Genomic DNA, 19164 nt, shown 5'->3' on the forward strand with positions numbered 1-19164 from the left:
TTTGATTATTGAAAAGTAGCTGCAATCTAATCCCATGTTAAAAAGGGTGTGCGAGCTAAGGTAAATGGTTTGTATTTAGTGTTTAATTTTGAGTTTTCAATTGATCGTTCCATAAAATTGTTCGTCCGTCCTGTTTGTTCATTTTTGAGTTTTCAATTTATGGTTCAAGTATTAATGGTGTATTAAAAATTTCGAAATTGAATTTTAATTAATAATAGTTTAATTACAATTTAATTATGATAATTATACTTTATTTTAAATTACTCAAAATTCATATCAATTTTTTTGTAGACTGACCTTTCAAGTATATTCCTAATCATATTTCTAATCATACCGTTACAAAAATAATTTATATGAGAATAAACCGGTCCTTGTGTAATATGACGTGAGAATCATACAATACAAACCAAATATTAGCTCCATAAATGAGGCATTATGTTTAATGACAACTAATTAAATGGTGTATAGTAGATTTTTTTTTAATTGAAATAAAATTAATGATTACACGAGTTATTCTTTTAAAACTATTCGAATTAATTAAATATAAATCTGTATTATAACTAGTTCAATTTCCATTGAAAATACATTTTCAATTCAATGACAACAACTCTGATTATTGTTATAAATTATATCTTCTATTGCGATAAATTTGATATTAATTAAAAATATAATCTAATCGTACTTAGTTAGAATATTATTAAAAGATTAAACTTTATAGGAATAACTTTAAATTGAATTAAAAGAAGATATTAAATCTATTCTACCGTAGTCATTCCAATAAAGTATATCTTTGAGTGGCACTGGTCTTCCTAAATAAAGTTTCAAGCTCACAGTCACGTATCTATGGTTAAAAGAATAATAGTAATTTTTTTTTTCAAAACTATAGTGTTTAAGCTGTTCTATTCTAACAGTCCTATTTATGATAAAAAATAATTAACCTAGAACAGTTATAATGCACATAAACAAAAAAAGTAGTTGAAAAGTTAGGACTTTTCTGAATGAATTAAATAATTATTATTCAGTTTGTCATAATACTATTACACTACAAGAAAATGTGTTTATTACCGAAGACATATTATGTGCTAATTATTATGATGTGAACATGTTATGCAGGTTGTGTGGTTGAATAACAAAGTACAAATATCACTTAATTCTGTCTGTTTTTTACCGAAGGCTTTTGTCCTTCGGTAATTACCAAGGGTTTCTGCCCTTCGGTAATTACTGAGGGCTCTTGCCATTCGGTAATTACCGAAGACTTTTGCCCTTCGGTAATTATCGAAGAACAGAAGCCCTAGGTAAATGTTAGTGACAAGAGATTTATCGAGAGTATTTTGGTCGTCGATAAGCCGTCTGTAATTACGTTCTTTATTCTTTAAAACATAATATTTTATCAATAAAAAATTTGTATAATGATATTAAAAATTGAGGAGAAAAAGATATTTTTGAATTATTTTAATTTTTTACTACAATAAAAATAATTGAGTTATTTAAAATTATTTGTGACAATTTCTATATTTCAAAATATATATTTATTTTGAAATATATGTATAAATAATTTTCTAACACGTCTTATATATTTCGGTTTTTATTAAACCGGTGCATTTTTATAAATATTGTTAATATATAGATTTTAATTTAACAAAAAATCGAAGCAATATATACATTTTAACTCCGATTTCAATAAATTAAAGTCTAAAGTGAGACGAAACATTTCAAAAAATTGAGAATTTAAACTTTTTCCTTTGCATGTAAGACCTATAACATCGATTATATAAATAACTATTATCATAAATTCTGCAAAAACCCGATATTACATCATTAAACAGGAGCTTTGATTTTGGTTTTAGCAAGTCTAATATACATATTTCTTACGTATCCTTTATAATTTTAGATATATTTATAACTTTATAAAGTTTACTATTAATATTTTTATAAATAGATTAACTTTCTAAACTTATAAATAATTTTTCATAATGATTTTATTCATAACCAAATTATAAACTTAAAAAGATTTATTATTTATTTTTTCAATCTCTAATTATTTTTAAATAAACATATAAACGCAAAGGTTTAAAGCTAGATCAAATAAAACTGCATCATGATTAATGAAACTCATTTCGTCAAAAGAAAAACAAACATTAAAGTGGGGCGAATAGCAATATGGGCGTGCCAATAAAAAATGACAAATTTGAGACTCAGATTTCCGTACTCATTTTCATGTCGGATAAGCCCAACAAAAAGCATTACCTTTAAACTATAAATCCATTAATAAAAGAGAAGTAAAAAATTGTTTTAGATTTTACTAATCACAACAACAAACTTTTTTTATATTAAATAGTTTCATGGATATTAGCAAAAATCTAAAAACACGCAGCTTCTTTTTTATAAGGATAATGATACTTTAACAACATTTTTTTGACAACATTTTAACATCATCTACGTGTCATTCTGTGATTGGTCCATGTTAGTGTTTATGATTATTATTATTGACTATAGAGTAATTTTGGACCAATCACAGAATGACACGTAAATGATGTTAAAATGTTGTAAAAAAATGTTGTCAAAGTATCATTATTTTTTTCAAATACCGTGGGTTTATATAGTTGATTTCAAAGTTTGCAAATTTTTGTTCACTGCTCTGAAAATTGCGACTGTATACCGTGTTTCTTTTTTACTTATTACAGTATTTTGTGTGAACACTTAGTTTTATCATAATATATTTATTAATTTATTTGAATAGGCTATCTTTTATTGCAACTTATCTCTTATTATAAGAAAATAATAACATTAGCAAATACAGAAGTGAATGATAAAACAGTGGAGATAAGAAAATAAAAAATTCTGAAAAAAAAAAAACTTCGAAAAGAACATGAATAATGTGAACTTCACGAGATCATAAAAAACGAAAGAAAACAATTATTACTGGAAAGTTAAAGATTTAAATAGAAGTTGTAAACACACTGCTGTAAAAAAATAATTGTTAAATAATGTTTGTAAAATAAGAGTTTTGAAAATTGTTTTGAGAGTGATTAAGTAACTATAGACCTCAATTTCAAATGAGAAATAATTATGAATAACTTGTATTCATATTTCTATTTATTAGATTTTTTTCCCAACTATTCAAAATCGTCAAGTCCTTCACATCTTATTCGTAGTTGCTTATTTGATTATCAATATTTTCTTCTTTAAGCATTTTTTCCAGCTTTTACATCTGCATCTCAAATTTAATTTTTAGATTTTAAGTTAAATTTTTAGTTTGTGTTAAAACTCTTATGTTGAATTGGAAATTATATTTATAAGTAGTTGTTTTACTTTACAAGAAATTAAAAAAAAATATTCACGCGGTTTTTAAATATACATAATAATTGCCTGCCTTTGAATTTAAACACAGAACAGTCATAAAAATTTACAAACTATATTTGTATATGTTTAATCTTGAAAAGCCAACTCTTTTGAGAAATAAATATAACTTTCTGAAGTTGATTTGAATATTTTGTATAGATTCTCACATCTTTTTTGAAAATAATTTATAATTTTTATTTATCCAACTCGACATGATTCATTATTGTTTAGGTATTGACTTGACATATACTTGAATACAAACTTTTAAACAATAACAAAGGATGCTAACTGTCTCAATCTCACGACCACAACAATAAATTGAATTCTCCAAATCAAAAGACTTTCTCACTCTCCAATTCTTTTACAATGGAAATTACAAAATGAGATGATAAAGTTGTTTTAAATGAACACTTCTTTTGTCCAATCTACTTATAAATACAGACAATTATAAACTAAAATAATGTACCTGTTGTGTATTGGACTATTTTTTTTATTACATACTCGTTTAGAATTTAACAATAAGATTACTTGTAAATTATTTTTATCAAAAAGAAGATATATATATTTTTAATTATTTTAAAATCAAGTTAGGTTAACGTTCGATACGATTTAAATGGCACTGATGTAGTGGTATAGAGAGACACCAGGAGCCTGGCAAAAAAAAAATGTGTAGCCTCGAGAAGCGTGGAAATGTGTGGGTTCTCACCCTGGCCGGCGACGACCCCCAGCACCGTCTCAATCCAACCCTAATCGGTTCTCTGGCCTCCGCGCTTTCTCGTCTCTCCTCTCTCGCCACCCCCGGCTCCGTCCTCCTCACCACCGCCCACGGCAAATTCTTCTCCAACGGCTTCGATCTCGCCTGGGCCCGCGCCGCATCAAACCCCTCCGCCGCCTACGATCGCCTCCAGTCACTCGTTGCCTCCTTCAGGCCCATCGTCGCCGCGCTCCTCTCCCTTCCCATGCCCACCATCGCCGCCGTCAACGGCCACGCCTCCGCAGCCGGGTTCATGCTCGCGATTAGCCACGACTACGTTCTGATGCGCGGCGACCGCGGTGTTCTCTATATGCCGGAGGTGGACCTCGGGCTTCCGCTGCCGGACTACTTCACCGCCGTGATGAGGTCGAAGATGAAGTCGCCGGCGGTGCTGCGCGACTTGGTACTGGGCGGCGCAAAGATGAGGGGGGCCGAGGCAGTGAAGACGGGGATCGTGGATTCGGCGCACGATAGCGAGGAGAGCACGGTGGAGGCTGCGATGCGCCTGGGGGAGCAGTTAGCCGGAAGGAAATGGGTGGGTGAAGTTTACGCAGAGATAAGAAAGAGTTTGTATCCAGTTGCCTGCAACTCTCTGGGTTTGACTCAGAAAGCGATCGTATCCAAGATCTGAATCTCATTCTCAACACTCTTTCTCCATTTCACTTCCACCCTTTTTTATTTCTGCTTTCATGTAATCAGAAGCCTTCCATCTCCTCTTCTTATTTCTCTATCATCTACATTAATTTTTCTTTTTTTTCTCTTCAATATATATGTTTTATAAACATTTTAATATTATTAACATGTTATCCAATTTTATTTTTCGTTCACCCAAGTTAAAGAAAACCAGAAACTAATTTTTACGAATTCATTTTCCCTTAAAATATCTTTTATGGGTCTATCTATTTTGGTTCCGTAACTAATAGCATCAAGACTTAAATTTAATCTTTAAGTTAAACTTTTGATCTATTAATTATTATTATTTCTAGTATGCTCATGAATAAATTAAGGATAATGATATTTAATAATAATTTTTTGACAATATTTTAATACTTTATTATTGTATGATTGGTCTAACGACAATAACATTAAAATATTGTAAAAAAAAAAGTAACATGATCCATAAATTAACAAATCCGTTTTATACTGTTACAGGCCCACAAAGAAAGATTGTGCAGCCACAAATGGTTGTTTCTTCCTGCACTCCATCTAATTTTTTCCTGCAACTCATCAATTGGGATTTTGCTTTCCGGAACACACTGTACCAATTCCACCCTCTTCTGATCAAACTGTGACTGGTGGAAGAAATTTGATGGGTGCAGAAAGAAACACCCATAACAAATGTTTTTAAAGCATTTTTTAAAAACAGAACTGAGAGAAAGACAAGGATGATGTGATAGAAAAATACGATGTCTCCATCTCCACACAGGAGAGTTGCTTCGCTTATCCGCGTTTCACTTAACTGGATTGCGTTTCCATCACATCACTCATCCTCCATATTCTCACATGCATGTCGGGGGTTGGAATCAATTCTACTGTAAACTAATCCGAAACACATGCATAATATGAAGCATCTCATACTCATTTCCCATTTTCCTTAATGCATGTGCGAATGACCATATTATGCAAGAAATACTGAATATATTTGCCAATAACAATAAATTTGCGGGTCTCTTCTTTTTACTTAGTTTCTGTGACAAGAAGATTGAAAAAGGAAAAGGAAAAGGAAAAGAAAATATTCCGGTCAGTAGAAACCAGTAACATTCTTTTATTCGTTAATTATATATTATGTTGTTTAACATTTTGATAAGACAAACATTAAGTAGTGTCTCGATAAAAGCAAAATCTTCTCTGGGATTTCACAAAGATCACCATCGATCATTATTTAGTAGAGGGTGGTGATTGTGCTCTAAGAAAGGAGGAGAAGAATGCGAGTGAGTTGCTTGGTTTGAAACATGGCACTGCATGGCCAGCTCCCCGAAATGTCGCAAACGTTAGCCCCTCGTATTCCTGGTACCACCCACTTACCTGTTCCAGGTCAAAGACAGTATATAGATAATTCTTAAATAAGAAAAGGAAGCAGTGTGCCTTGAATTCATGATCTCTTACCTCCTTTTGATGGTACCAAGGTCTCCATTTCTTGGTGATTGGCAAATCTAGAATACTTAAGCTGTATCTTGTGGACAGCACTGGAACCCTTCCATCAGTGTCTCCACTGAACAGTCAACAATGAGAAAACATGGCAGCGCAGGACCTTTGTTTGAATTACAAAGGTTGAAATACAATAGTTTCAATTACCTGTAAATCCAAATCTTAAGTCCAGCTGAAATCAGCTTCTTGTAGATTGGGATAACAGAAGTCTGTGATTGTTTCCAGCTCTTGAATATGCTGTCACTGATATTGATTGACCATTGAAAGAGCTGTTAATTAAGTTGTTCAAATTTTTATTTGGTCAAATACTTGTAACAAGCCCAAAAGAAAGTGAACATGAAAGTACTTGCAAATACTCCAATTCCTGAGATTTTGCCCATCACTCGCATGGAGAGCCTTCTGAACATCTGGTTTATTGTAAAATGTTTTAGCATAGTCATCCAAACATGGGTCATAACCACCCATGATTCTTGGCATCTGTCAATTAACCAAACCCACATGTGCGTCAGTACAGCATATACCTTACATACACTGTTAATAATTAGTATAAATGAATAATAATATACAAGCACTTCCTATGATAAAATAAATATTTCATTATACTTTTTTACTTTTCTCCTTTTATTAATTTATATCATTATTTATTATGTTTCTGCTAACCGATTTGAGAAAACAAAAAGAAATAAATTAAATAAAAAATCATCTATGAATCACGTGTAAATAAATAGAGAAAAAAGTAACCTCAAATTCTTTCTTTATCTTTATAATGTACTAAGCATTTTGGTAATGAAATGGTCATACAAGTAACATAAGGCAACTTTTGTTAAAAGTAAAGTTTCTCAATTCCACTGTATATATATGTTTGTATAGAGTGGAGTCTGATGATGTTTTGTTTGATGATAACTAACCATTTTAGATGAGCGAAGCATGACCATTTGCATGGATCGATCGTTTGAACGTGCTGTACTGGCGAAGCATGTGGAGGTGTAGAGGCTGTAGATATCGATTTCATTGTACTGTTTGAGAACTTCATCCACCCCTTGACTACAATCTTTGTTACTCCAAGGGTCACTGCTATTGAAGTCACAGCTTGCTTTGATTGTTTTGTATGTTTCATCAGATATCACTGCATGGCTCCAAGCATAATCAACCATACCTGACCAATCCTCAGCATCAGATGTTTCAGGGTTGCCCAGCTGCAAAAAAAATAATACATGACTTAATGCTATTCATCTACTGCGTCTGTCTAGCATCTGATTGATGAAACTCATTATGATGACCATTATCTTGGCAAAGATGCTCACATAGAACATGATGTGACTTGCTTAGTAGATCTATTAATTTCAACATATCATATCATATCGAGAAACTAAAGCATAGATATATGGAAATATTCTTTGTAATAAAGCAGTTTTTCTTTATACTTTCATTTTTATTTACTTCACCCGTATTCTTGAAAGAAACAAAATTTTCAATTGTTTCATTGATCATCGTTTATTTTAAACACAAAAAGAAAGGACTCTTTTTAACTCATCTATATATTATATCAACCAAAATTAAAGTTTTAATTTGATAACCTGCACGATATACAATTTATCAGTAATAGCGAAGTTTCAATTTTAATTAATATCAAAAGTATTTACGATTAACTCTGCATGAAGTTTTGTTCTTTAACTAAAACAACTTTCTCAAACACAAACCAGTGTTTTTTAATAATCTCAATTTATATCCCTCTTGAAATCAATTCTTTCAACCATGATTCTTCTAAATTTTTTGGTCAAAATATGAATTAAACCAACTTTTTAGTAGGTATTAGTTATTAACTACCAAAATTCCCTTGAGATCAATGTGAAGGGAAGGGTCCTTGTTTCTGTCTTGGATGAGTTCAGCCAGCTCCGGTACATACTTTCCTGCAATGTTTCATGGTGACTTTATAAGACTAAAACTGACTTCTTCTTATTGAGCTCATTGATTTGTTCATCAATTTCAATACCTGCATAGCTTTCTCCAGCTATGTAAAATGTCCTTGTTCTATACAATGGAAATTTGAGGAACCAATTGTGCAGAAAAGTGTAAGCATCATTAGCTGTTTCAAAGAGCACAGATAAATCTATCAGAGAACTTTGTATAATCAATTATAAGCTAGCTAATTAGGAACAATAGAAAATGCAAATTTCACTCAAATAAAATTAGCAACAGTTGCAAGTTAATACCTGTGAAGTCATCTCCCAATTGTGCATATTCGCTAGTTGTATTTGAATAGGAAAAGCCAACCCCAACAGGAGATTCCAGGAATAACATGTTGGCCTCTGCGTTTTCATATTTCACTCATGTCAAAAATTCTAAGCATCAATTAACAACAATGATATGTCAGATAATGGAGCACTAGTGTGTGCTTGTGCATCAACATATTTTTATACTAATATTATATAAAGTAGAAACTAAGGTGGACTCTGCCAAAGATTAATAATATTATATGTTGTTACGATATATATATATATATATATATATATATATATATATATATTTGTGGTCATGGCGCGTTCATACCTTTGTTCCATGTGAAGTTATTAAACATAAGGCTTTTGCCATCTGTGTTCACTAAAAATGGTCCAATTTCCTGTGTTGCTCCATATCCAACAGACGAACACCCAGGACCTGCAATTTTTTTTATTAAAATAAACCACCTTGTCGTCTTGTCAGATAATTAATGTACATATAAAAAACAACCTCAAAAGGAACAGGTTTAGGTCGTGAACTTACCTCCATTAAGCCACAGAACCAAAGGTTTTTCTTGAGGTTTGGTCATGGCTTCGTAGAACCAGTAAAAGAGTTCTCTTCCACTGGTTTCGTTGACTGTGACGTATCCAGCATAGTGCTGAAAATCTACAGGAGGTTGGCCAGGCAAGTCTGTCACAAGATCAGCCATAAGATTATTATTATCACCAGAACCTATTCTCCCCACACCACCCCATTGTCTCTCTCTAGAACAAACAGTATTAGCCTTCAAAGATAGAATAAGTATAAAAACTAAAGTGTAGATGATGTTGTCCATATGATGATATAATGGGAAAATCACAAGAACAAGATTGTATTCTATAGATTGATAGAGAAAGAGAAATACTACATACCTATTTATAGTGAGTGTGGTATGAGTAGAAACTTTAGAAAAGCAGATAGATAGGATCGACGAGAAAGTCCAACCTGGCAGTATCTTTATCCTCCTCCTCCTCTTCTTGTTGACTGGGTGAGATGATGAGCTTCTAGAGCATTCATGCATGCAACAACATTGAGTGGATCCTCCATTTGTGTTAATCTGTGTGCATGCTTCCTATTCAGCAATCACCATGAAGCATCATGAACATAATAAATACTTTACTTACAAGATTGTTCTTCGGATTTTGATAAATAATTGCTCTAGTTCAAGTGAAAAAAAGGTTTGGGAGCAGGATAAACTGTGTGATATGATTGATTGTTCTAGTTTTGGCCAAAAATATTCGATACACAGGTAGGTCAAATTAATTAATATGGCTCACTTTTTCTTCATCTTCTCAGACAAATAGTTACTTTAAGAACAAAACAAACAAACCAGACGAGCACTTCGTCAATAATTAGTATTGGTTTAAATTAATTTGAATATGAAAACTACAATTGAATATTTAAAATAAGTGAAAGTGTTAAACTGTTTTATTGTCTACTATAAATAATCCATCGTAAATAATACTTTAAGTTAATATGTATTTTTAAGATTATTAATACAAATAGTCAACATTTATTGAAATTATGGATGAAAAAAAAATATCAAATATTGCAGTCATAAAGAAATTTCTTATCTATATTTCACATTTTATTTGGAAAAATAATCAGGAACCGTTTAATGTAGAAATTAAGTATTTTTTATGTTTGTCAGTTTTTTTTACTACCCAATAACATTAGACTGCAGTGAAAATTAATCTTACACTGCCAACTAATATTGAATAATATATTATATTAATTATAATATGCAATAGAACTATAAAGCATATAAAACCCAACAAAAAAAAATATATGTATAATATTCTATACAAAACATGTGTTATACTTTTGTAGATTTTAAGAAACGAAGAAATAAGAGAAATGCATACTTAAATTTAAAAAACTTATTTTATCACGTGATAATTTGTTTTTTTACATGCTTTTAAAAATAATTATGATTAAAAAGCAACAAATTTATCATTCTTGGTGTTAATGGAATGATATTACTAAATATTATATTTATTAAATTTTAGAAAAGTTAAAAGGAAGTTTGATACAGATAATAATAATAATAATTAAAAGGAAGCTGATAAGATTAAATGTTATTGAATATATTAAGTTTATTGTTATATAAAATGGATTTTACTCGATGGATTTATTCATATAATCATCTATGATTCATGTCTGATCAAACTTTACAAATAATATAGCTTAAATAAAAGCAGGTTTTATATTAGCCAATATATTTTTATTTTGGTGAGTATATTCTAATCGCAAACATGGCAAGATGTGCAGAAAAAAGGGATGAAATAAAACGTTGAATAAACTATAATTAACGTTTTGAAAAAAGGGACAAAGAATAGTTCAGTGATTAATTAAATGTTTAGTATTTTTATACGATAGTACATGATCATCATCATCATGGGGATGCAGCCATGTTTTGTTCCTTAGTTTTATTCTGTATATTTATTCTGCAATCGTCAATCCCATCAAATGATTTCTGAAAAATTCTATGTTATTTGGCTTAGCATTGTGCATGACCAACCTATTCTAAAGGACAAATTAACGTGCTCAGCTGAGCGAAGAAGAATTTATCGATTACAACAATTATGACACTCATCCAATCTTCATTGTTTAAGAATCGATTAATATGCTCTAAACCCATTAAACATTTCAATCAAAGTACATCAAAGATATCAGGATACCTTGCGTTTTCATTAGTTTAAGGATTCCGGCACTTAATATTAATTGTTTTATAAGATTGATTTTGATTTGATATATTTTAAAGTAAATTGCTACATATTCTCTTCTTTTGTTTAATAATAGTTTAATTTCCTGATATAAGATTGCTAGATATATATGTGTGTGTGGGAACTGAAGTGTGTAATAATCACACAAAATTGAGTTTATTTTACATCGGAAGCTTAAACATAATGTTTTGAACGTTTTCGATATCTACACTAAGAAGAAATTAGTGCATAACATATTTAAAGAGTGAATTTATTTAGTGTATAATATTGTATTGGTTAAAGAAAGCAATTTTAGAAAGTGATAAGAAGAAGTGTATATATATCGATAGTGTGAAAAAGGAAAGTGTTGTGTAGTCTTTATTCGGTGTCATATCAAAAAGAGCATACAAAGGCACAGTTGAAACAGTATATATCTTTCCACATATTGACCAACGACCATATTCTTGTTGATTGAAATTGCGTTTTGGTATATATTCTCTAAAATATGTAATCAAAAGCTACCTATTTTCAAGAATCTCATCATCACAAAATAGAAAGCTTGAGTTTTGTGGCGAACCTTATGCATTATGACTTCAACTAGGGGAACCCTAAGTGCTCAGAGAATGCAACAACTAATCAACTTCATCCTTCAACACTCACTATCTTATCATTTTTCCAACTTTCTTAATTTCAACAATGGATGAATAATTTTATCACGTTATAAATACTAGCACAGAATACATATATCTATATATATATATATATATATATATATATATATATATATATATACACATACACAAAAGAGGAAGAGAGAATAAAAACAAAGGTTAAATGTGTATATTATCATCAGATAATGTGTCTCGTTGAATTTTTCTAAAAAAAACATCTTAAATAATATATATATATATATATATATATATATATATATATATATATATATATATATATAATTATATTAAAATTTTAATTTTATGTTTAAATCTCACATTATATAAAAAAAATAAACAACATGATTTAGATCTCATTAGTACTGAATTTCTCTCTCTTGAATAGTGTTACATATTCATTTTTATCGTTTGTGAAAATTATCACCATTAAGATGACAAAGTTTTTGTAAATATAAATATGGTAGATTATTATATGAGCCAACTTTATGTATTTCAATATCAATATATTCTTTCCAAGATTAAGAAATGAAAAGGAAAATATATGTTTTATTATATCTTCTTTAACATATTTTTCTATTAATCGAGCAATGCATGTACTATTGTTTTCCTTGTAACCAACAATATTGTTGATGCCCTCTTTATTAAGGATAAATCACAGGTTTCTGGTACATGTTTAATGACAGATTTCAAGCAAACAAATTCATTGTCTCATGTTAAACAAAAATTTGTCCTTCATAGATCCTTTATCTCAATTCTTTTAATGTGTAAATGCAATTATGACAAAATTTATTTTGTTTTTACGGCAATCTTTTATTAAATATTCAAGGAGACAATTATATTTATTTTGTTTTTACGGCAATCTTGTATTAAATATTCAACGAGACAATTATATCCTTATAAATGCTCTTTATGTTTAATTTATTAAGAATATTCATTTATTAAATTTTTTTAAAACAATTTTTAAGATGATTTTTATAGTTTTCTTTCAAGTTTTTTATCATTATAAAAAGCAAAAATGTTTATACTTTTTTTTATCAGCAAGTCTTACCTAGAAAACTCTATAAACAAAAACATAAAAGCATTACTTATAGACTTTAACGACCAAGTCCAAATTAAGGCTTAGCGATCAATTTATTCAATGCTCTCTCATTAGTTCAAAATCACATATATGAAAAGACGAAGACTCAAGAAAGGAGGAATGAAGCACAAAATAAAAAGATGATGACATTTTTATTCATTGAAACATCCCTTCGAGACTTTCACCTCCATTTATTCTTCATTGATTTTGTTTGTTTAGATTGATGTTATTCAAAATCATGAGTGACTAAATCCTTGGAGTTAGATATAATCACCAAATTCTCTTCTATATGTTAACTATATTTATATATGGTTGTATATTTATTTTATTTTATTAATGATTAATTTTTATACTTAGTAACTTGATCGATTAATCATAAATTTAGTTAAAGTTGTACGAGGTTGTAAAATCCTTATTATTGTAAAATAAGATTGTTTCGAGTATAGGGTTCAAGATCTCTACAAGATATTTCTTTACATTTTTCTCCAAGTCAGTTTATGTAACTCTCTTAACCTAAGTCCTTCTTAGTTCACATTCCAAACCGTCCAACTGTACCTGCCGCTTAAGTTAGTAATTAATCTGATTGGAGATCACAATAAAATCTTTAACTCACAATAAATGCAATCACCTACCTTTGTACTTTCGACATCGTTTCCAAATGAGTTTGTGATTAGTGGAATCCTCTAATCACAACTCATTTCCCACTAAATAATTATTACTAGTAATCTTGATTAGAAGTTCTATTGGTGGGACCCGACCGACTTATATGTCTTCTATTTTGATGATCGTGCGATCGATTTGAGTTGATCATCTTTCTCGTGATTGTATCTGGTCGGTCTCTCAACAATACGTATAACTATACAGTACGAGAATAATTAATGAATCAGTATATGAAAACAGAAAATGATTGTAGATCTTATCTATGTTCTTAACTTAATAAAAACTTATTTTATTGAATTTACAAATAACAATAACTCAATAAAAAGGTTAAAATATGACCTTTTATAACTAGAGTTAATGAATATGGAAAAGAGTAAACTTTTAATTTACAAGTTTAATAGCGCAATAAAATGAAGTGTTAAGTTTAATATCAATAGTATCTATTTTATATATAATTTTTTTCTCAATTCAGAAATACCAAAATTATTGTAGAAAAAATAATAATAATTAAAATGCATAATTTTTGAAAATATACAGTCTAAAAGTCTCATCAGCAAACTATGAGAAGCTTTGGTCCTAAGAACAACAAAACATAACATCAGATACATGTCCACTTTGTGAATTGTAAAACGATTTGTATATAACATAATAGAGTAGTGCAATTCCACTTCTTGGGTGCGCTGAATCATCTCAAGACACGTCTTCATGCGGCAACCAGACACTGAACATAAATCTTCAATTCGTCAAATAAGCATCACTTTCTTTCTCCCTTCTCAATTTTCTACATGCGTTAACCAAATTAATGCTAGATAAGGCGCACTTTCAAATGGGGGATGGGATTAGATCACACACCCAAATGGAGTCAATTCCTATTGTCAAATCAATATATATATATATATATATACACCAGAGTTTTACCTCTTAATCACCGTGCAGATCAAAGGATGCATCATCAAGAAATGAAGGAAAGTCATATTACACCACATCCATGTTTGCCACCCAACAATTACATCGGAAAAACATGATTTAAACTAATATGGTTTTTGTGTTAAAGAATCTAAGTCTGAGTCCAAGTTTCACATTGGATATAGAGTTGGTAAAACGGGTAACTCGAGTCGATCCGGCCCGCCCATTACGGGGTGGTCACTTAGTGAGTCAATCCTACCCGACTCACTTATTAGCGAGCTAAAAAATTTTCGAACCCGACCTGACTCACCACGGGTTGGTGGACTAAACAGGTTGGGTCACTAACTCACTTAATTATAAGTTTTTTTTAAATAAAAAAATTATAATTTTTTTTAATTCAAATCTGAATAAATTTCACTTATGTTAAACTTTAAAGACAATTCAAAATAAAAAACAATATCGAACAATCTAAGCGTAATCCAAAAACAAGCACAAAAAGGCGAATAAATAAGTTTTTAATATTGATAATTTTTGTATCACTTGTCTATTTATAATATTAGAATCTTGAATAGATAAATATATAATATTTTTCTCTCTTGAAACATTTTTTTTATCCCCATCTACAATATAATCAAAAAAATGCTAACTAATAAAAAAGTCAAATCTAACTCGGCTCAAACCTGTGGTGAGTCGGGTTGACTCGCGGATTACAACCTTTTTTGATAACACTATGAAATAAAAATGAAAAAACAAAACAATATATAAAGATGAAAGATTCATTAATTTATTATTTTAAAATTTTTTATAAAGAGATATCAATCTTTTATGTGATTGATCTTTTATGTGATTGAACTTAACCTACAATTTTGTATTAAATGAAGCAAGAAAATAAACTTCCGTTAACTTTAGACTAATAATTGCGTGGATACGTTGAGATTGATGATTGTTTTATATTTGACTGCATTTGCTGAGATTTATTGGTTGCTGATATTTTTTTTTCTCTCTATCTCTTTGCATTACATTTTCCCTATTTCATTCATGGTTATAGAAAAAAAAACATAAAGAAAAATGTAAAAACTAAAGTCTTGATTTGGCATTATGAGTTGGTACTTAAGCACTGTATAAGATAACACATTTAGAAATAAAATAGTATTAATGTCTCTTTTATTTGTTGTCCGATATAAGAAAAGACATAGGAGCAATCTAAGACGTACGTGGGACAAACTGTTCACCAGGATCTGCATTGACCACTTTCTGGGAAATCAGATAAGCCTTCTCCCTCACCCATTTCCAATAACATTTTCTTTTACAATATTCATTTTGCAGTCAATTTTACCCGGTTTTTTCTGTTATATTCGAATAAGGTATAACTCACTTAAATTTTAGTTTAATTGTATTAAACCAAACTCACTTTGACTTAGCTTATTTAAACTTAAATCAATTTATATAAGAGTTGAATATGTTTTTTTGTGTTTAAATTATGATGTGAAAATGAATTTTGTTATGGTTTTAAATTTTAATACAATTTAATTCATAAATTTAAAAATAAACAAATATAATTCTTATTATTTAATGATAAAAAAAATTATGTGATAAATGACATTTAATATAATATTTATGAGTATTTAAAAAGCACTCTTCAATCTGCCATCATCATCCACCTAGACAACTCCAAAAGCACTCTTTACACTTAAACACCCCTTCAACCTTTATTTCTTCCTTTATTCTCTGCACTTCACACAAACCAAATTTCAATATCTCTTTCATCTCCCCTTTATTCCCTCCATCACTAACACCGGAGCTTAAATGTTAGATAGAGGGGCTATATGACCCCCAAAGTTTTTCACATAAACAAAACTTAGTATGTAAATAAAAGATTTTTTTTATAATTTTATTAATTTTTGGTCCTTCAAATTTTGTATATATTTATGAAAGGAAGTCTAGACACTCTCAATATATTTGCTCAAAGTCTACCACTGACTAACATAACACAACACACACTCAATTTCTCCTTCCCTATCTGTGCTTGTCTTCAAACTTTGGAGATGAGAAATTTAAGGAAATGGAAGAAGGATGGAAGCAACATGTCTAAAAAGAAAGATGTTTAAAGTCACGTAGAAATAATATCCAACGTGATTTTTGTTATGTCAAAAATATTTTAATTTTATTATGTTTATTTATTTTTAAAATTTAAAAATTGAATTGAATTAAAATTTAAAAAATTATAAAATCTAATTCCATATCATAATTAGAAACTTATTTAACATTTTTATAAAGGTTTAATTCGTATTTTGGTCCCTCTTTTCGTAGGGTCTGTTCAAATTGGTCCTACTTTTTTTCAAAAGTTCACTAAGATCCCACTTTTCGCAAAAACGGTGCAAGTTAGTCCTTTTTGGTTACGGCGTTAAAAAGACTAACGGCACAGCTGCCCAGCTGGCAGAAAACTGATGAGCTGTACATTTTTTGTTGACGTGGCACTGTGATATGTGTTAAATTAATTAATTTAAATTAATTTAAAAGATAGGGTTAAAAAAATTTGACAATTACATTTGGGGTAAAATCTGCATGCGATTTAGGGTTCAACAATCTCCTTTCCAAGAGTGCAGATTCTGATTTTTGGTGAAATCAACTTCGAGGTTAGTGATCGCATTATTGTTCTTATGTTGTTGTTATAGTAATTGATGGCATTACTGTTGTTACTATGTTGTAGTGGATTCTGTTTTTGCTTTTTCTTTAATGGGTGGGTGCTTTTTCTTTAATCCAAGGCCGCGACTTGTGCAGATCCGTATTCAAAGAGAACCATCAGCAATACCTGAGACGGCGAATAAGGCGATAAACAGATAGAAAAATCGGAAATTTGGGAGTGAAAGCGTGACCCAGTGGAAAATAATTGATGGGTTTGAACAGGGGTGATGGTTCTCTCAGACTATATTTTGCGGTTTTTGAAGTTTGGAGATTTCGAAAGAGGTGAGGTTAGGGTTAGAATTGAGAAGACAGAGAGAGATTGGGAAAAAAAGGAAGGTGGAATTGAAAGGGTGGAAGAAGGAGGAAGAGAAGGAGGAGAAGGAGAAGGTGGTGATGAGAAGGAACGCCATGGGCATATGGGAGGAAGAGAGTTGGGGCAGAGGTTGAAGGTTGCAATTGCAAGATGCGATGGGTGATTGCCATGTACAGTGCCACGTCAACAAAAAATGTACAGCTCATCAGTTTTCTGCCAGCTGGGCAGATGTGCCGTTAGTCTTTTTAACGCCGTAACCAAAAAGGACTAACTTGCACCGTTTTTGCGAAAAGTGGGATCTTAGTGAACTTTTGAAAAAAAGTAGGACCAATTTGAACAGACCCTACGAAAAGAGGGACCAAAATACGAATTAAACCTTTTTATAAATTATATAGGATTGCATATTGTGTTCGACTTATTTTCTTTACAAAGTTAATGGGAATGTTAGCATAAAAGGTAATGGAGCTGTTGCAATGTTTCTCTGATGTCCATTTTGTTATATTGGAGTGTTTTCTGAGCACCAAAATAAAATTCTCAATTATTAAATTTTATTTTTAATGTATTGTAATACAGACAAATCTCAAAGTTCAAAAAACTTAGGTCCCACCGAGATTTGAACTCGGGCTACTGGATTCAGAGTCCAATGTCCTAACCACTAGACTATGGGACCATTGATGTTTATATCTTCGAATTTTAAAATAAAATAGTTTTTTACCTATATAATACCACTTTAACAATTTTAGTTACAAATTAAAAATTAATTTTTATACTGTGATGTGCCAAAACATCGAATAGAGTACACATTATATCCTGTATATCATTTCCAAACTTATGACTAAAGTCCTCTTTACAAATGTTTGCATTCTAATTCCTTAAAAAGCATAATCATACACGCCAGACATTGAATAATATTGCTAGAAAACAAAATTACATAACTAGGATTACAATGAAACTTGTGTTGTATGCAATGGATACTTCGAAGCTGTTATGCTTTATATTTACAATGGATACTTCGAAGCTGTTATTGCTTTATATTTCAGGACAGAGTTTATCATTTCGTATGAAGGATGTATTAGTTGAAATCTTAGGGAGTCCTATCGGACTTAACCGCGATTTTTTGTCTTCAGTTTTTCTCCGTAAAGTTAAATAATTGTATTTTTTTTTTTTACATTTTTTGTGAGACTTTTTTTAGTGTTACTAAGTGTAACAACTTGTCATGTATGTTACCTTTGCTGATATTTATTAGTGATTGATTAGTCCAGTTCTATATTTTCTTCTCCAAAAACCATAATAAAAAATTGTTTTAAACAATACAACCTAAAATGTCGCTCTTAACCTCCCTCCTTCGTAGAAAGTACCCCTTTTATCTTGTTGTTGCCAAACCAAAAACAGGGGAAAGTTGTTTGTAGGAAAGGATTTCTTCCTTTTATTTTTGCTGTTAAGGTTATTTAGTTGGAAAAGGGATTCAGTAAGATACTGGTTGGGGAGAGGGAATGGATTTAGCAATTACAGGCAGAGGGAGAATAGGTTGGGGGGTAGAAAAATAAGTACATTTGAGAGGAGAGAGAGAAAGGAGAGGAATGGGGAACATGGATGGAGGTTAATTTTAAAAGTATGAAGAGCTAAATAAATTATTTTCAGAA

General features: G+C 30.4%; 2 protein-coding genes and 1 non-coding gene across 3 annotated transcripts; 1 reads left to right on the plus strand and 2 right to left on the minus strand.

The window, feature by feature from the left end:
* Nucleotides 1–3840: 3840 nt before the first annotated feature.
* LOC124830176 (enoyl-CoA delta isomerase 2, peroxisomal-like) lies at nucleotides 3841–4891 on the plus strand. Its single transcript, XM_047303826.2, has one exon. The coding sequence runs from the start codon at nucleotides 4008–4010 to the stop codon at nucleotides 4725–4727; it is 720 nt and encodes a 239-aa protein (XP_047159782.1). The 5' UTR covers nucleotides 3841–4007; the 3' UTR covers nucleotides 4728–4891.
* Nucleotides 4892–5841: 950 nt separating this feature from the next.
* On the minus strand, nucleotides 5842–9333 carry LOC124830174 (serine carboxypeptidase-like 31). Its single transcript, XM_088091731.1, has 10 exons — nucleotides 9008–9333; nucleotides 8795–8902; nucleotides 8458–8553; nucleotides 8238–8330; nucleotides 8072–8154; nucleotides 7153–7440; nucleotides 6591–6721; nucleotides 6392–6487; nucleotides 6203–6308; nucleotides 5842–6121 (listed from the first exon to the last, which is right to left on the minus strand). The coding sequence occupies exons 1-10, from the start codon at nucleotides 9297–9299 to the stop codon at nucleotides 5975–5977; spliced, it is 1440 nt and encodes a 479-aa protein (XP_087947857.1). The 5' UTR covers nucleotides 9300–9333; the 3' UTR covers nucleotides 5842–5974.
* An 8786-nt stretch (nucleotides 9334–18119) lies between these two features.
* Nucleotides 18120–18191, minus strand: TRNAQ-CUG (transfer RNA glutamine (anticodon CUG)). Its single transcript has one exon. It is a non-coding gene; the product is annotated as a tRNA-Gln (tRNA).
* Between the last annotated feature and the right edge of the window lie 973 nt (nucleotides 18192–19164).

The sequence above is a fragment of the Vigna umbellata genome, chromosome 5, assembly GCF_029865625.1.
Source record: "Vigna umbellata cultivar VRB3 chromosome 5, Vumbellata_1.0, whole genome shotgun sequence".
NCBI classification, from domain to species: Eukaryota; Viridiplantae; Streptophyta; class Magnoliopsida; order Fabales; family Fabaceae; genus Vigna; species Vigna umbellata.

Bases quoted from the DNA above. Each gene is read 5' to 3' on its own strand.
- LOC124830176 (XM_047303826.2), top strand. From the start codon at position 4,008: ATGTGTAGCCTCGAGAAGCGTGGAAATGTGTGGGTTCTCACCCTGGCC.
- LOC124830174 (XM_088091731.1), bottom strand. From the start codon at position 9,299: ATGGACAACATCATCTACACTTTAGTTTTTATACTTATTCTATCTTTG. The intron at 8,903-9,007 runs GTAAGTTCACGA...AAAAAATTGCAG, and splicing joins GGTTCTGTGGCTTAATGGAG to GTCCTGGGTGTTCGTCTGTT. The intron at 8,155-8,237 runs GTATTGAAATTG...GAAACATTGCAG, and splicing joins AGCTGGAGAAAGCTATGCAG to GAAAGTATGTACCGGAGCTG.